At 37.0% G+C, this 19619-nt stretch overlaps 1 protein-coding gene across 7 annotated transcripts in view; it reads left to right on the forward strand.

The window, feature by feature from the left end:
* Window positions 1-19619, forward strand: part of SBF2 (SET binding factor 2) — a 448047-nt gene that overhangs the window by 383531 nt on the left and 44897 nt on the right. For all 7 annotated transcript variants that reach the window (XM_040456902.1, XM_040456904.1, XM_040456906.1 and 4 more), the window contains exons 23-28: window positions 1216-1343; window positions 3276-3451; window positions 5418-5563; window positions 8348-8546; window positions 16157-16353; window positions 18703-18843. In XM_040456902.1, coding sequence (XP_040312836.1) covers window positions 1216-1343; window positions 3276-3451; window positions 5418-5563; window positions 8348-8546; window positions 16157-16353; window positions 18703-18843 — 987 coding nt within the window. The remainder of the gene's footprint in view (window positions 1-1215; window positions 1344-3275; window positions 3452-5417; window positions 5564-8347; window positions 8547-16156; window positions 16354-18702; window positions 18844-19619) is intronic.

Raw genomic sequence — 19619 nt, forward strand, 5'->3', positions numbered from 1 at the left:
ATACAAAACAGATGGACATAAGGGAAGGGAAGCAAAAATAATATAAAAACAAGGAAGGGGACAAAACATAAGAGACTCTTAAATACAGAGAACAAACTAAGGGTTGCTGGAGGGACTGTGGGTAGGGGGTGGGCTAAATGGGTAAGGGACATTAAGGAAGACATTTATTTGGATAAACAATGGATGTTATACATAGGGGATGAATCACTGGAATCTACTCCTGAAATCATTATTGAATTATATGCTAACAAACTTGGATGTAAATTAAAAAATAAATAAGTAAATAAAAAAATTCTGATGATGAAAAGTGGATGTATGTATGAACTCAGATAAACCCAGTTCACTTCTCACCTCCTCTGGCTTACTAGACAAGGTGCTTTGCCCATCGCTGCTCCTGTTCTGTTACTTGTACCACCGCCTGACATCCCCTCCTCTTTCCCTCTGCCAGTCCAAACCTATACTCTCTTCAAAGCTCACCTTCCCTCTCACTTCTTCCAGGAATCATTTTCTGGTCATCTAGCATTCATAAATCTTCTCCCTTTCTGAAATAAAGCCTTGTATCCTCAAATCTGGGAGCTAATTACATGTTGTTGTATTCTGCATGTGAATCTCCTCTCCCATGGGGAACTTTGGACTCTCCAAGAGAGACTTAATGTGTCCTACTTATTTTCTAGACTCGCATCTTTGCAACCTTGGGTAGTTGATAAATAATTATTTATATTTTCCCTTCCTTGCTTTAATATTTAAATTCCTAAAACTCTTCAGCCTAAGCTTAGTCCTGTATCTTCTGAAGGTACAAATACATGGTAAAACAATTTTTACCACATATGGAAACACATCTTAAAAACCTTTTCTTTTTTGCTTTATACTTACATTAAATATCATGGATGTCTTTAAGATTAAGAATCTTGAAAATTGCCTTAAGCCGGGTGATCTTGTGTAGTACACGGCAGGTTGGGGAAATAGAAAGAATGAAGACAGACAGACTGTGACAGTTGCTTCACTCCAGGAAAGAATCATGTTTCAAGAGTGAATTGCCATGCAATAAAATTAATGAATGTGATTCTAGAATTGTTGCATTTTGTCTCACTGCATTCCTAGGTATTGTCCTTTCCAAATACATTTCTTTAGCAGAGGCTGATAAAATGAGGAGCAGAGACTCTGTAAATAACCTGTAAAGTGTTATTGCTGAGCCTGTGTCTTGCTTTCCTGTAGTTGGGGAGCAGACAGTTGTGCGGAGTTTTCCCATTGCCTCCATCACCAAGGAGAAGAAGATTACCATGCAGAACCAGCTCCAGCAGAACATGCAAGAGGGACTGCAAATTACATCAGCATCCTTTCAGGTATTAAGAAAGGGAACCATTCTTCTGTTCAAAAGTTCTCTGGCACCTGGGTGACTCAGTCAGTTAAACATCTGGCTTCAGCTCAGGTCATGGTCCCATGGCTCGTGAGTTTGAGCCCTATATTCAGCCCTATATTTGTGCTGATAGCTCAGAGCCTGGAGCCTACTTCAGATTCTGTGTCTCCCTGTCTGTCTGCCCGTCCCCAACTCACACTCGCTCACGCTCTCTCCCTCTCTGTCTCTCCCAAAAATAAATAAATGTTAAAAATATAAAATAAAATAAAGATAAAAGTTTTCTACAAATGATGTGGCCACTTTCTGTGATCATGGAGTCCAAAGTTAGAACATAAGGAGGATTAGAGGGTCTGAGAGGGTAATCTTCAACTGAGTAAACCCATGAATCATCTTGTACTTAATCCCTCACTTCCTGAATCCTTTGGCCAACTGAGTACCAAAAGATTATCTGTCAATATTTAGATCCCAGAAATTCTGACACACACAATTGACTGTTGTTCTCTGCCAACTCATACCTTTGTGTTTGATTAAAGCTTTAGATAGAAAGCAATTCTCTTGGCATCTCTTTCAGAAGGAAGTGCCCTATGGCCCTTCTGTGGAAGAGATAAAGCTCTAAGAATTACACTCAGGGGTAAAGTACTATTGGTACTAACTAAATAACCTCTAATTAAGCAGAGAATTTTCTAGGGGTTTTTGAACATATCATAACTTATGGAATTATTGATGCAAAACAGACACTGGGGGCACCTGGGTGGCTCAGTCGGCTAACTGTCCAACTCTTGATTTCGGCTCAAATTATGATCTCACAGTTTATGAGATCCAACCCCACGTCAGGATCTGCACTGCTTGGGATTCTCTCTTTTCCTCTCTCTCTGCCCTTCCCCTGCTCACTTGCTCACTCTCTCTCTCTCAAAATAAAAATAAGAATAAATTTTTAAACTCTGACACTGGAAGAGTGATCTTTTCTTAGTTTTTCCTTTTTACAATTCTGAGTCTGTGATATTTTGCTCTTCCTATTTTTATGCCTTGTCTCTGACTTCTCAGATTTTTAAGTGCTCCAATTCTTGCATCATTCCTTCTAGCCAGGAAGCCACCCCTAGAACCTCCGTGTGCTTATTGTGTGAAATGTGAGGCTGCTGACCTCTAAACTCCAGACCTTCTCCCATCACCTGGGGAGAGAAGCCTTCCAGGGATTTCTTCACTGTTCCAACTGCCAAAGGACTTTAAACTAGAATATTGCTTAACTATACTGGTTAGGATTCTTTTTTTTTTTTTTTATTTTTTTTTCAACGTTTTTATTTATTTTTGGGACAGAGAGAGACAGAGCATGAACGGGGGAGGGGCAGAGAGAGAGGGAGACACAGAATCGGAAACAGGCTCCAGGCTCCGAGCCATCAGCCCAGAGCCTGACGCAGGGCTCGAACTCCCGGACCGCGAGATCGTGACCTGGCTGAAGTCGGACGCTTAACCGACTGCGCCACCCAGGCGCCCCAGTATACTGGTTAGGATTCTAATCAAACATACTTTTTTCTTACTAGACTTATGGTATCTTGGGGTAAGAAGAGACTTCCTGTGGCCAAATTCCCTGTCTAGAACCAACAGTTGAGGAAAAAAAGAAGGACATGTTACCTGCTTCATCCACTATAAGTTAATTTCCCTATCCCATCATAGAAAAGATGGTCTTAAAGAAACCCAACTTTAAGATACATGATTTTCCTTACCAACAAACCATCTATGACAAGTAAACCTTTCTGAGCTATTTTTAAAAAATAAAACATTATATTCCATGATATCCAAGGTCCCCTCAACCTCTGGACTTCTGCCATTTAGTATTATTTTCTTTTATTTCAGTAACTTGAGGAGAAGTTACCTGGAAATCCTTAATGCCTCTAATGTATTTTATCTCTTTTGTCTCTAGTTGATTAAAGTAGCGTTTGATGAAGAAGTGAGTCCAGAAGTAGTAGAGATCTTTAAGAAACAGCTGATGAAGTTCCGTTATCCTCAGTCCATTTTCACCACCTTTGCTTTTGCTGCTGGACAAACTACCCCACAAATAATTTTACCCAAACAGAAGGAAAAGAACACCTCCTTCCGGTAAGAAGAAGTCAAGTTTCTTCATTTCAGCGTTTTCGTAGCTGACTGTCAGGGGAAGTGACCTATCCTGTGGGTCAGTGTATGCATAATTGCTCGTTTTGTTTGCCATTCTGTCAAGCCCATTGGACCAAGCTCAGAAAGTTATAGAACAGTAGCACTGATGTATGTAACAAGTTTCAGCAACTAAAAGCTACAAGAAGTTTTGACCAATATGTCCATTGCTTATGATATATTTTTAGAGAATGAAATTCTGTTTTCCCTTTTCCCCATATTAATCACTTTCTAACTGCCTTTGAGCAATCCCTTCAGTTTTCTTTGATGTCCAGGCCTACTAGACAGTTTTTCTTTGACCTAGAGATGGGAGCCTTTATTTTTTCTTTTTTTATAACTTTTTCTTTTGATACAATTTCAAATTTACAAAAAAGTTACAACATAATACAAAGAATTCCTGTATACCATTTACCAAGATTCACCAATTGTTTGTTTTGTTCCATTTTATCATTCTCTCTCATATATATTGTTTTCTAAACCACTTGAGTTATATGTATAATACCTTTTTAGCCTTAAATATATCAATATATATTTTCTAAGAACAGACCACAGTATATAACGAGGAAACTTAGTTGGTATAAAACTTTCATCTAACCCAGAGTCCTTATTCAAATTTTGCTGATGATCCTTTATAGCTACATTTTTTTCTGCCTAGTACAGAATCAGGCATTGCATTTACTTGTCATATTTCTTTAAAGGAACCCTTATTTTATGATGAAATTTTTAGTAATTTATGTTGAAACTTTTACATTTTAGTTATTACAGAATAACAATTGCATAAAAATTATCTTCAATTAGTGATAAAATATAGGAGCCAAAAGTTGAGTTCATTCACCATTAATCACCTAGAATTTGGGCATCTGCCAGTACAAATTACATATTAGGGAGGAGCATGAAGACTTTGGAGAAAAGCCCTTCCCTTTGCCTGAAAGTAAGATAAGCTAGAGATTATAGAAGAGTTGAGGTCCCAAAGAGTGTGTCATTACTAAATGGCATAGCTGACCACCTGTGCCACTGTTACCTGCTAAGTGAAGGAGACCATGCAGATCCAGAAATGATACATTGAAACATGAACAGCTTCCTAGGTATTTACAGTGGTGAGGCCAGCAACTTGTCTTAGCATTGTGGAATCACAGAGGAGCCTGTGATGTCTATTATCCCAGCCTTCTATGGAAGAAACAAAAGTTTGTGTGGCATTTTATGTTGAGAACCTATGGACTAGGAGAGGAAATATATGCGCGCGCGCGCGCGCACACACACACACACACACACACACACACACACACACGTATACCCACGTACAAAATCAACCTTACTGTATCAAGCTTATGCTATTCACCTGCAACAGAGACATAGCAATTTTAAAATTTAAAACATCTTAGAATTGTCTTGAGTATGTAAGCATTTACAGGGTCAGAAGGCAGGACACTATGCATACACACTTAAACATGGTGCTAACTATAATTATCATATGATCTCAAAGAAAAGCCTATGAGTTAGTAGAAAGAGTTTGAATCAGTAGAGAAGGGGGCAGACTGGCTTCCATGCAGGAGGACTGCTACCGCATAGTTTGTAGGAGCTCGTGGGAGCAGTGGCATGGATAACCAGAGTGCATTGAGGTGCGTGTTTGACCAAAAAGCCAAACTTTGAGTTTAGATTTGGGAAAGTAGCTTATGTCCCACTCTAGGTTCTTGCACTTGTTGCCTACAGCCCTCCTGATGACAACAGTGTTTTATAGGAAATTAGTCTGCTGCCATATAAAAAATGATTTAAGAAGAACAGACTTGCTGAAGGTCTGGACAATACTAGTAGCTGTGGGAATGGAGAAGAAATAAGTTGAGCTGTGTAGGTATCAAAAAGTGTAAATGGTGTCTTCCTATTAAATTGATGTTGTCTTTGGTTTTATGACTTACAGTATCTTCTCAAAAACAATTGTGAAAGGTGCCAAAAGGGCAGGAAAAATGACAATTGGGCGGCAGTATTTATTGAAGAGGAGGACAGGGACAATTGTGGAAGAGAGAGTGAATCGTCCTGGATGGAATGAAGAAGATGACGTATCAGGTATGTGAGAAGTCCTTTTTCCTTCATGACTCAGTTTTATTCTTTCTTCTTATATGAGTAAGAATAAGAGACTCATGTCGTTTCCCTTAAACCTTGACTCACAAGAACCTAGATCTCATAAGAAGATTGGAGGCACTTACTAGCTTCTCAGAATTGGAAAAAAAATATTTTATTTTCCCAATATTCCATTGTTGAGCTAAGATTCTGTTTAATTATGTTTCTCTGTTACTAAATCCACAGAGGTGGTTGGCCATTGTTACGTGGGTCTCATCAAAGGGAGAAAGAAAGAAACCCCAGTGCATAGAGAATTTAGGTATAAAGTAATCCCCAGTAGTACCTTGTCATTATGCAATAAGAATAAGGAAACAAGGACATTGGGTATTCAAAATTAAAGATTTGTGGGGCGCCTGGGTGGCGCAGTCGGTTGAGCGTCCGACTTCAGCCAGGTCACAATCTTGTGGTCCATGAGTTTGAGCCCCGCGTCGGGCTCTGGGCTGATGGCTCAGAGCCTGGAGCCTGCTTCCGATTCTGTGACTCCCTCTCTCTCTGCCCCTCCCCCCTTCATGCTCTGTCTCTCTCTGTCCCAAAAATAAATAAACGTTGAAAAAAAAAATTAAAAAAAAAAATTAAAGATTTGTGTTTGGAATGAGAACATTGTGGATACTCTTAATCAAAATGAGGGACCAAAGATGAAGGGATCCTTAGATGGTAAGAAAAAAAATGCCTACTACATATTCAAAAGAACAGAATCTGAGAAGCTAAGATTCTTCTCGGTTGGGAAAATAGAGGCAGAAAAACAGTCACAAAATGTCTGTTTTCTATTTCTTAACCCACTACAGAGTATGCTTATGGAATTAACACTAGGGATAATCTGATCTAGTAGGAGGCAGGATGCCTTTGCACCCTTTTTCTTTTCAAGATCTTAGAATCAATCACCAGTAACTATACCACTACTACTTGTACTAATAATAATAGCAAAGAGCCTTTTGAAGAAAGAAACCTCTTGTTTTAAGAGATCACTGGCTAAAGGTCTCCATTTCAGTACGGGTAGCTACATACTCGGAGAGCAATGAACAGACCCACTATGTGTCACTGAAACAACCATTTGTTGGAATTCTGGCCTCTTTACAGTCACATGGAAAGCCATAAAAAATTATCCATCACTACTGACTCTTCTAATTTGAAGTTGTAATGATTACACAAAAGAAAAACTATTATTCTATGATAATAATGCCACCAAAACACCAAATTACATAATGTTCTGTGCTTCTCTGAAAATAAGAGGCCAACACAAAGCTGATACCTGATGATATGTTTGCATTGTGAAGTTTACGAACTAAAATACAAAGTCTTGTATTTGTAGGGATAAGCTGTTAGGGTTTTTTTTTTTCTTTTTAAATGGAAGAGAGCCTTATTATTTCCCTTTAGGTTACATATCTTTGAGTACATATCCAAAAATTCTGAAACTTTAATTTGGTTTCTCTCACTGTAGAAATAAATAAAAAAGAAAATTAGGACAGTTCTTAACATGGACTTTTTTTTTCAGTTAGAACATAATGGTACCAATTAGGAATGTTGGGTTTTTTTTAAATCCTCCCTAAAATGCTTGATTATTGGGTAAATCCTTCCACATCTAAAATCTTAAGAGATTCTGTAACCTGTGATTGCAACATTGTGAGGGAGTTTCCCATGTGTACCACATCCTCTGACAAAATATTTTCCACAAAAAAAGTATAGTGTCTTGATACCCCTCTAAGAAAGGTCTTTTCCCACCAGTGAATTTCTGCTTAATCTAGAAATTTCTAATAAAAGTTTATGTTCTGAAAAGTTAACTGAAATGTGGATGATGAAGTTTGTGTAGAGATTATATTAAAGATAAATTTTACTGATGAGTTAGCTTCTGACAGAGTTTGAGTGTTTATTTTCTAGAGTCCTAAGTAGAAATCACTATACTTTGACATTAGTAAACAAGCTAGATTGAAACAGAAAAATACGGCTAATGAATTCAAAATTATATTGTTTTTAGAAACTTTGAGTTAATTTCCCTGGCATTTTTTTAAAGTTTATTTATTTATTTATTTAAGTCAATTCTACACCTGGGGCACTTGCATGGCTCAGTCAGTTGAGCATCCGACTTTGGCTCAGGTCATAATCTTGCAGTTTGTGAATTCAAGCCCCACATCGGGCTCTCTGCTGTCAGTGCAGAGCCTGCTTCAGATCCTTTGTCTCACTCTGTCTCTGCCCCTCCATTGCTCATGCTCACCATCTCTCTCTCAACTAAATAAAAGCATTAAAAAAAAAAAAGAACCATGGGAATCTATCCCTGAAACCAAGAACATGCTGTACACACTGTATGTTAGCCGATTTGACAATAAATTATTGTCATAATTAAAATTGTTTTAATTAAAAGTTTTTTAATTAAAAACAAAAAGAAAGAAAGAAGGCTCTGCACCCAACGCAGGGCTCAAGCTCACAACCCCAACACCGAGAGTTGCATGCCTTTCCAACTGGGCCAGCTAGGCGCCCCTTCCCTGGCATTTTAAGTTAATTTCCCTCACATTTTGAGCTTCTGATATTTTATTTCTTGACTGTCCATTACTGTTTTAATTTATGTTTGGACATAATGATTCTTCAAAGAATTAATATGATTTAAACTGTGACATACATAGTGCCTGTAGCCCTAATATAAAACTCTCTTGGTTTAAGAATCCTCTTCAGAGGGAAGCTTTTAATCCTCTACTTTGAGCTATATCATTTTTTCAAAATCTGTTTCTGCATTCACAGTTTCAGATGATAGTGAACTCCCCACAAATACCACTCTGAAGGCCTCAGAGAAGTCTACAATGGAACAGTTAGTGGAAAAAGCTTGTTTCAGAGACTATCAGCGTTTAGGTTTGGGAACCATAAGTGGCAGCTCTTCTCGCTCAAAACCAGAGTATTTTCGAATCACTGCCTCCAACAGGATGTATTCACTCTGCCGGAGGTAAGTCTGTTAGTGGCCTCTAAAAAGACACCTTTCCTTTCTTCCATTTGAGTCTTGAATGGGCTATTTGTCTCCATAGCCCAGAGGGAGAAGAATGCCAGAAAACTAGGAGCAAGATCTCCAGGGAAATGTGTGTTTAAGAGGTACTTTTTATGCAGCATGAGTAAGCATCTCCTTGGCATTCTCAGAAGTATAATTATATTACTGAACAGTGCCTAGATTAGATCAAAGAGTGAAAGGTAAAAGTTTTTGTCTCCTATATGATTTTTTTCTTGTCTTTCTCTTCCCATTTGCATCTTTTCTAGCATCTATGCCTGAAGATAAGTTGAAATAAAAATAGGATTTGCCCAGGCAGATAGGAGAGATGAAGGTCTGCTGTAGGCTAGGGGTCCACAAACTTTTTCTTTAAAGGGCCAGATACTATATATTTCCAGTTTTGCAGGCCATATGGTCTCATTGCAGCTACTCAACTCTGCCAAAAAGCAGCCATAGATGGTAAGTAAATGAATGGGCAGGGCGTGTTTTGGCCCACGGGCTGTAATTTGTTGACCTAAGTGTAGGCAGGGTTTTCTTATGCTGTCTAATTAGAATATTTCCAAGGGAAAGTACTTAAAGAATGTAAATGAACATGTTTTCTTGTTTCTATTCTTGTCATCTCTCACTGTTTCCTATATCAGTAAGGCCCTATTTCATGCTTTATATTTTTTAAAACTACATTCTGCCATGTACAAGTTTAATCATTTTCATCTCTGGGTAAGCTGTTTCCTTTGCATTCATAAATTCTTGCTTTGATTAAACAGAATAATGCTGTGAAAGCACTTTGTACATATTTTAGAAAGTTGTCTTAATGTTACTATTAGTTTCAACCCCACTGTTCTTAAAGAACTATAGATATCTCATTTTAAATGACAGTTTAAATTTATAAATACTTGGCCAACAGATGAAAAGGTACTCAACATCCCTCATCATCAGAGAAATGCAAATCAAAACCACAATGCAAACTGGTGCAGCCACTCTGGAAGACAGTATAGAGGTTTCTCAAAAAGTTAAAAATAGAACTACCATATGATCTAGTAATCGCACTATTGGATACTTAACCAAAGAATATGAAAACACTAATTCAAAAGGATATATGCATCCCTATGTTTATAACAGCACTATTTACAATAACCAAATTATGAAAGCAGCCCAACTGATGAATGGATCAAGAAGTACACACATACACACACACACACACACACACACACACACACACACACGCACACAATGGAATATTACTCAGTCACAAAAAGGAATGAAATCTTGCCATTTGCAGCATAGATCTAGACAGTATAACATGGATGGATATAGAGAGTATAATGCTAAGTAAAATAAGTCAGTCAGAGAAAAACAAATACCATATGATTTCACTTGTGTGTAGAATATGTATTTCACTTATATGTAGAATTTAATAAACAAAACAAATGAACATAGGGAAAATAAAAGAGAGAGAGAGACAAACTAACAGACTTTAACTATAAAGGGCAGATGGTTACCAGAGAGAAGGTGGGTGGGGGGACAGGTGAAATAGGTGAAAGAGATCAAGAGTACATTTACCTTGATGAGCACTGTGTGGTGTATACAATTGTTGAATCACTATATTGTAACCTGAAACTAATTGAACATTATTTCAACTATACTGGAATTAAAATTAAGAAAAAGAAAAAGACCAAAGACATGCAGGATTGAGTGAGAGGTTTAATGTGATTAGTGCTTCTGTTGGAGATAATAGAGGAAATGCCAATATTAAAGAACTAACTGCAGGGAATTTTTCAGAATTGCTGAGAGAAACCAGTCCTCAGGCCCAGGAAGCCAAAATGAATCCAAAGCAAATAAGTCCTCATCTAGAGGTATTGAACTGAACCCGCAGAACATCTAAGAAGAGGACACCAAGCAGTCAGAGAAAAGAGAAAGTTCACCAAAACAGGAATAGCAATGATGAATGACATTTCAGTATCAACAAAGTAAGAAGGCAATGGAATCACATCTTCAGTAAGCTAAAGAAAATAATCATCAACCTAGGTTGTACACACAACAAAAGTATTTTTCAAAAATAAGGCAATTAAAAGTATTTTCAGAAAAACAAAAACATATATAATAAAAAATACCATTATGAAACTTGAGAAACAAGTGGGAAATACAGTTTGAGATTTGGGCCAAATAAAAATTTTTCATTAAGTACTGAAAGATTGTGATTCTGTTGAGTATGCAATAATTTTCCTGGATACTCTATCCTTGTAATTAAATTCTTTTTGTAGATAGTGTAAGTCGTGGTGTCAAGGTGTAATGTCCTGCTGTTTGGGAAGCATGCTATCAAAATCCTGCCTGCCAGTGAGAAAACAGACCTCATTTCTCATTTTGATGTGTCAGAAACAAAATAAAATAACAGACCACTTATTAGAGCCCTTGTAATAAAATGTTTATAGTGATATAAAATAATATATATCCCTCAAATAATATATTAGGAAGATAGGAATGGAATAATAAAAAATAATCCAAAAGAAGGCAGAAAGGAGAAAAAAGGGAACACAGAACAGATGGAACAAATAGAAAGCAAATGGTAAGATGGTAAATTTAAATTCAAATATATCAGTAATTACATTACTTATCAATTGACTAAATGTTCCAATTAAAAGAAGAATATTACCAGAATTTTGTTAAAGCTTTATGCTGCTTTAAAGGGAGATATCTAATATACAAGAATTCAGAAAAGTCGAAAGTAAGAGTACAGAACAAATACACCGTGCAAAACTGCCTTTTACAAAATCACACATGACAATTCATTATGACCAAGTGGAGTTTATTGTAAGAATACAAAACTGGCTTGAAAATTGAAAAACAATCAGTATAATTCACCATCTTAAAAGAATTAAAAAGAAAAAATATGTTGCATTACAGGAGGGGAATCAAAGCAGAAATGGCTACTGTGAGCCTGGTCCAAAGCATGCCATGATGGAAGGTCCTGGAGACAGTACGTGGTGGGACAGCCAGACAGAAGATTCCTCTAGGCGAGAGAGGCAAGGGAAACTGTAGGGGCGTGTGATCCTCAAGCCCACCCCTCCCTCCTCCTATGGAAATTCGTGCGCAAAGCTTGAATATTTGCCTCTGGGAGGATCTCAAACTCAAGTGCAGAACTTGCAGAACAAGTGAACTGTGAAAATGGGGCAAAAACATTTCCAAATTGATAATTTTTTTTATTCCAAGAAAAAAAAGAAAAAAGAAAAATATAAATTCACTATATACAGAAAAGCACTTTATAAAATATAATGTACATTTATGATTTTTAAAAGAAGAATTCTTATCAACTTAGAAATATAAGGGAAGTTCCTTATCTAGTGTCTAAAAAATCCTACAGCAGAAATTACTTTTTGAAAGTAATTGTAATTGAAAACTTCTACTCTGAGATCAGGACAAGGTAAGGATGCCCACTATCACGACTTCTACTCAGTGTCATACTAGAGGTCCTAAAAGGTGCCAAAAGACTAGAAAAAGAAACAATAAAAGGCATAAAGATTGACAAGAAGGAAAACTATCATTACTCACAGATGACTTGCTTGTATACTTAGAAAATCTGAAGGAATCTACAAATAAACCTTTAAAATTAATACATGAATTTAGTTAGGTCCCTGGTACAAAATTATTATACAAGAATTAGTATATACATAGCAAAGGTAAATAATAAAAAAATGAAATTTTAAATGATGTTATTTTGGTACTGACACTACTTAGAGTAGCTCTAAAAAGCATTACTTAGGAATAACTCTAATGAAAGATATACAAGACCTCTATGTGGAACAGTCAGAACAATATTGAGGACCATTAAGGATATAAATAAATAGATATTTCATGTCCTTGGTGTTTTTGAATACTCAGTACTTTAAAACTGTAATTTTTCAGGGCATCTGGGGTGGCTCAGTCAGCAAAGCATCCAACTTGGGCTCAGGTCATGATCTCACAGTTCATGAGTTTGAGGCCCACATTGGGCTCTCTGCTGGCAGCATGGAGCCTACTTTGGTTCCTGTTTCCCTCTCTTTCTGCCTGTCCCCAACTCATGCTTTCTCCCTGTTTCAAAAAATAAATAAAAACATTAAAAAAAAAACCTTTAAAACTATAATTTTTCCAGAAATTGGTCTATAGATTCAGTGCAGTCCCAATCAAAATTCCAGCAAAATGTTTATGGAAATTAAAAAGATGATTCTTTTAATATATAAAGAGTATATAAACTTTAATATATAAAGTTATATAAAACTTCAGAAGGTCAGGAATAGTCAAGATAGTCTTATAGAATAATACTGTAGGATATCTAGACTTTTTATAAAGCTACAGTAATTAAAATAGTATGGGATTGATACAAGGATAGTCAAACAGACCACTGGGGCAAAATAGGGAATATAAAACAGCTCAACATATATGGACACTTGATTTAAGGTAAAGCTAGCACTTAACAGCAGTCAATAAAAGATGTTTTTTCAATATGCTGGATATCCATATGAAAAAAATTAATCTTGACTCCTGCCTTATATCATACACAAAAATCAATTCCCACTGGTCTATGGGTCTACATGTAAAAGGTGAAAATAATAAAGCTTCTAGAAGATAGAAGAATACCTTCATAACCTTGAAGTAGGAAAAGATTGCTTAGGACAGGAAAAACACTATCCATAAAATAAAAGACTGATAAATTAAGACCTTCTGTAGATATCAGAAGAACATCAGGAAACATTAAAAGAGTAAAAAGGCAATAAAAAATGGCAGGGGACTTAAACAGGAACTTCACAAAAGAAGACATCCTGGTGGCCAATAAATATCTGAAAAGATGTTCAACCTATTAGTCTTTAGACAAATATAAATTAAAGTCCCAATGAGACTACTTTATACCTGCAAAAATGGCTAAAACTTAAAAGATTAACAATACAAAGTACTAGTAAAAATGTCAAGCAAGTGGAACTCTCATTTATTGCTTGTGGGACTGTAAATTGGTTAAACAACTTTGGAAAGCTGTCTCGCAGTATCTGCTAAACATCTATGGACCATATGTGTAACCTGTTATTTGACCAGAATTTCCAATAGAAATGTATATGTGCTCCCAAAAGACATCTACAGGAATGTTCATGGCAACATTTTTCTCACATAGTCAAAAACAATAAACTACTCAAAATCAACAATAGAAGAAGAGATAGTGTAATCACATAGTGGGATACTATACGCAATGAAAATAAACTACAGCTATATGCAGTAGCATGGATGGATCTCACAAACATAATGTTGACTAGAAGAACCCAGATACAAAAGAATAAATTTTATTTATTCCTTTTATCTAAAATTCAGAAACAGAGAAAACTCATCCAGTTTTTTAGCAGTCAAGGACAGTGGTAAATTTTGAGGAGGAGAGAGAAATAGTGATTGGAAAGAGATACAGGGGATCTTCTTGGATTCTGGTAATGGTCAATTTATTGACCCAGGTAGTAATGATATGGATTTTTTTGTGTAAATTCATTTGTGTTTCAAGCTCCATGTTTAAAATACATGTCTTGGGGCACCTGAGTGGCTCAGTCAGTTAAGCATCCAACTCTTGATTTTGGCTCAGGTCATGATGTCATGGTCTCGTGAGTTTGAGCCCCACATGGACTCTGTACTGACAGTGTGGCGTCTGCTTGAGATTCTCCCTCTGTCTCTGCCCCTCCCCCACTTGCCTCTCTCTGTCTCTCTCAAAATAAACTTTAAAAATAAATAAATAATTTTTTAATTAAAAAAAAATAAAAGAAAATAAATGTCTTACCCCTCAACAAGTATGTTTCTGACTCTTAGAAAATATCACAGTAATAACCTCCTTTTGGGAGGTTATTAATATGAAATCTCTTTAGTGTAATATTTCTAAATAAACTAAAGGAAATGACTCTGAAACCTGCCTATCTTCTTGTGCTTCCTATTCTAAAAAACAAAGTACTTTGTTTTGTATTTTCCCAGTGTCATATCCTGTAACTTTATGAGCTAATCTTTTCTTAAAAATTATCAACATGTAGTGTCAATAAAATATTTAAACTTATTTTGACCTTTGAACATACTGTTCTCATAACCAAAAATCATTTGGTTTTGATTTTTAGTTCTTTCACCATCTCAGGCAGACTAATGTTAGTGTGCTCTATTCTCAGCTGTTGCTGCAGCAGACTAATGAGTTGACAATTTGACTTGTCATCCTCATAAAGTTGCTATTAATCCACTAATCTTACAATCTATATTTCAAGTTGACAAAAAGTAGTGTGTAAGACAAAGGAAATCATTAGTTTAACAGAGGCCTTTTTAGTAATTCTATATAGCATTTTTCTTTCTTTTTTTTTTTTTTTAATTTTCTTTAAGTTTATGTATTGTGAGAGGGAGAGAGAGAGCAGAGAAGGAGCAGAGAGGGAGACAGAAAATCCAAAGCAGGCTCTGTGCTGTCAGCGCAGAGCCTGACTCAGGCCTTGATCTCACAAACCATGAGATAATGACCTGAGCAGAAATCAAGAGTCAGACACTTAACCGACTGAGCCACCCAGGCGCCCAACACAAGATTTTTATTTTATTTTTTAATTTATTTATTTTTGAGAGAGAGAACACATGAACGGGGTAGGGGTAGAGAGAAAAGGAGACAAAGGATCCGAAGCAGGCTTTGCGCTGAGAGCAGAGAGCCGGACGCAGGGCTCCAACTCATGAACCGTGACATCATGACCTGAGCCAAAGTCAACACTTACCCGACTGAGCCAACCAGGCACCCCAGAATTTTTATTTTCTAGGCTTAGGTTATTCCACCTGCAGTATCATTGAAGGGGGCTTATTTCAAAAGAGACTACGGATTAGTGGATAAATTAGCTATTTTCACTATCTGGGGCTTTTTTTCTCAAACCCTGAAGAACTGAGTTAAAACTAAGTTCCATGTTTAAAATACATGTCTTGGGGCACCTGAGTGGCTCAGTCAGTTAAGCATCCAACTCTTGATTTTGGCTCAGGTCATGATGTCATGGTCTCGTGAGTCTGAGCCCCACATGGACTCTGTACTGACAGTGTGGCGTCTGCTTGAGAGTCTCCCTCTGTCTCTGCCCCTCCCCCACTTGCACTCTCCATGTCTCTCTCAAAATAAATAAACTTTAAAAACAGTAGCAGCACCTGGGTGGCTCAGTTGGTTAAGCGTCGACTTCAGCGCAGGTCATGATCTCGCAGAGCCCCACATCAGGCTCTGTGCTGACAGCTCAGAGCCTGGAGCCTGCTTCAGATTCTGTGTCCCCCTCTCTCTCTGCCCCACCCCTGCTTGTGCTGTGTCTCTCTCTGTCTTTCAAAAATGAATAAAAAATAAATAAATAAATAAATAAATAAATAAATAAATAAATAAATAAATTTTAAAAAATAAATAAAAGAAAATAAATGTCTTACCCCTCAACCAGTATGTTTCTGAGTCTTAGAAAATTACTGTGATACTATGATACTCATGTTCTTATATTCTCTCTCTCCCTCTCTCCCCATTTCTTTCCCTTTCTCTCTCCCATTCCCACTGTCTCACCCCATTCATTCTTTTTCTCCTTTCCATGTCCCTGAAGCTATCCTGGCCTTTTGGTTGTACCTCAAGCTGTACAAGACAGTAGTTTACCAAGAGTCGCCCGCTGCTATCGACACAATCGCCTGCCTGTTGTATGTTGGAAGAATTCAAAAAGCAGTACCCTGCTTCTCCGATCTGGAGGATTCCATGGGAAGGGAGTGGTTGGTCTTTTCAAATCTCAGAACTCCCCTCAGGCAGGTAAGCATCTCTGTACAGCACAGTTGTGATCCTTTCACTTTAGAGAATTCCTAAAAATAAAGGAAGTGATATCTGGGAGTGTCAATTGTGCCCCTATATCAGGCCTTCTCTCGCACACAGACTTCTCCACGGTGCAATATGAAACATGTACTATTTGACAATGTGGGTTTCCACCTTGAATTTGGCATCTTGCTAAATATGTCTGTCTATATTTGTATTTTAATATAAGTTATCATAATAGCCTTTTGTTCTAGGCTATTTTTATTTCAGCAAACCAAACTATCCACAGATGGAAACTAGAGTATACTAATCTTACTCTTTCCTTCTGGGGAGCATCCAAATATATTTAACAGCTTCAGAGGCAAGTAGGGATTCTCTGACCCATGTAATATGAGATATTTTATCTCATTCCTACAAGTAACATGCACACAAACAAGTCCACAAACCAATGACCAAAATGCTGCCTTAAAAGAAACTCTCAAGAAAAGAATATTTTAGGAAGCTAGAAGAAGGCCAACTTAAGAAAGCAGATAGTACTACTGTCTCTTTTTCCGAGGATATTTTTAAGTACTATGTCTGAGGTCTTGAAGTCAGTCAGAAGCTATATTTTGCAGACCTTTCCCATAATTTCTAGCTTATAGTAAATGTTCAGTAAAATTAAACAATAGACCACCAACATATCAGATCCAATTTAGGGATGGCTGTGTTCTTAACTCTTTGGAAATGAGGTAAGTCAAGTTCTGTGGTTCAGCGGGTAGAACCATGTGCTTTTGACATCTCTTCTTTATTCTCGTCCATTTCCCTCCTGAAAGTTAAAAGTTGGCTAGCATATCTTTGATCATTCAGCTGAGGGCAGCACACACACAACATCATCATCATCATCATCATCATCATCATCATTATCCTGCCTGTCTTGGAGTCTCAGCACTAGTATAATTAAAGGCAATTTGTTTTTAACTATTTTGACACTGAGGAATCCTCCCAAGCCACATAGTGGATATAACAGAACACAGCATATGTAAGTTACATAAAGTGAGGGAATCATTTCGGGAGCATTGATGGATATATCACTGATCATTGATGACAATGTTAATTTTTTCATTGGAAAAAGTTGAAACTATTTTATTTACTGGTTTCTGATTTTGTAATCTAATATAAATTTGCTGTATTCCATATTTTTGAGCTCACACATATGCTCACATTTTAATGTCTTTGAAATTGGGATACATCTTAAAATTGATGTGATCAGAGAGTTGTCATAGTTTAAATGGAAGAGTTGTTTTTGTTTTTAAGTTTATTTATTTATTTTTGAGAGACAGAGAGCACAAGCAGGGGAGGGGTAGAGAGAGAGAGAGAGAGAAGGAGACACAGAATCTAAAGCAGACTCCAGGCTCTCTAGTTGTCAGCACAGAGCCCAATGCAGGGCTCAAACTCATGAACTGTGAGATCATGACCTGAGCTGAAGTCAGACACTTCACCAACAGAGCCACCCAGGCACCCTTTAAATGGAAGAGTTTTTAATTCTTAGTACATAAAATAATGGTGCATCTTATAATTTATGACATCTTAGAGTTCATAAAATATAATAATGGCACCTTAAAGTTTATAAAGTATAATTATGCTAACTTTTTCTTCAGGATGTAAAAAAAGTTGTTGATATCTGTTGTCTTTCTAATGAGTCCCCCATGATGCCTCTTTAAAGTGCCTGGGCCAATTTTAGTGATTCTTTGTTCCACACAAACCAGCTCAGACTCCCTCCAACACAGAATTGTTCTCACATTTGTTTCCCTCCGTGCATACACAGAGGCATTCCCTCTCTGCCCTTCTCTTAGAAGGACTAGGGAATCTGGCAGTGGCTGTTGCTACCTTCTCCCCATCTTCCTCCACTCTTCCTGCAACAGACTCCTACAAGTTCATGTGCCCTGTTAGGCCTTTGTGGCAGAATTAGAAGAAAACTACTGGTATGGGTGCCATTCTGGGATGCCTAGGGAACCCATTACATCCTCTGCTCTCAAACAGTGGTATGGACAGGATAACTACACCAATTCTTGGAAGGACAGCCCTGTGCTGGTTTTCCAGACCTAGGCTCTTTCTGGGAGGATGGCAGAGCCATCTCTGATGATGATGCAAGCAAGAAGTAGGTGTGGTGAAACCAGTATCATAGGAGGATAGCCATTTAATAGTTTACAGCTGTAAATGGGACTGGTTTCTATATTTGGGTGTGGTAATTTGAAGATACACAGAAAGAATAAGATAGGTAGGTAGGTAGGTAGGTAGGTAGGTAGGTAGGTAGGTAGATGTCTTAACATAGAGACAGTTTGTTTTATTCACTATCTTTTTCTTTTATAGCTCCTACCTCCTCTTTAGAATCTTCCAGTAGCATAGAACAAGAAAAATACTTGCAAGCCTTACTGAATGCAGTTTCTGTCCAACAGAAACTCAGTGGCAATAACACCCTTACTGTCAGACCAGCACTTGCTCTGTCTCCAGGTAAGATTTGATAATACTTTTCTTCTTGACAACTATGAAAGCTTCATTCCTTGGGTTAGTCTCTTCAGTTATTTATACTGTTCCTTCAGTATGACCCCTTGAAGTTTTACCCTATGGGACTATAACTTTAGCTCCTTTTACCTAAAAATCAACATACCACTGTTAATGTCTAGTAACAGTAACCAAATGTGGAGATTCAATTATTTTCTTTTTAAAAGAATAATAGGAGTGGGGAACATAAATAAAGTCATCTCTTTTTTCTTAGAATCTATTTTACATAGACTTTAAAGTATTATTACAAAGTGGAATGTATAAGTTGAACACCTGATTATTAAATGCTTATGTAGTAAATCATCATGTATAAGTTTGAAATTCCTGAAATTTCTGCAACCTTTTATGATTTGTAGTACAGTTTGTTTTCATTAGATTTGGATGAAGCCATTAAGACTTGTACTAATATTCTGTTTCAGTTATCATGTGATGGAACCCCAAAGGGTTCATGTAGAGGTAACCCTAATGTGTTAGACACAGGAGCATGTGACTTGAAAAGTTGGTCTCCTTGGCTTAATCAGCTATTTGAATTAGCTCAACATAAGCAGAAAGTGGCTTTTCTTGTAAAGTAACACCATGCATGCCTTGCTTCATTTATCATTAAATTCTCTGATTGCACTTGCCAAACCTAACTCTCTATAATCTTGCAAATGTGTGTATCTCTGAGGAAATAGTAACAGTGCCTTGTTATCTCTATTAAAGCTTTGGGTACTTAAAAAGTACAA

The sequence above is a fragment of the Herpailurus yagouaroundi genome, unplaced genomic scaffold (genome assembly GCF_014898765.1).
Source record: "Herpailurus yagouaroundi ecotype Mexico unplaced genomic scaffold, PumYag 218, whole genome shotgun sequence".
In the NCBI taxonomy this organism is placed as follows: Eukaryota; Metazoa; Chordata; class Mammalia; order Carnivora; family Felidae; genus Herpailurus; species Herpailurus yagouaroundi.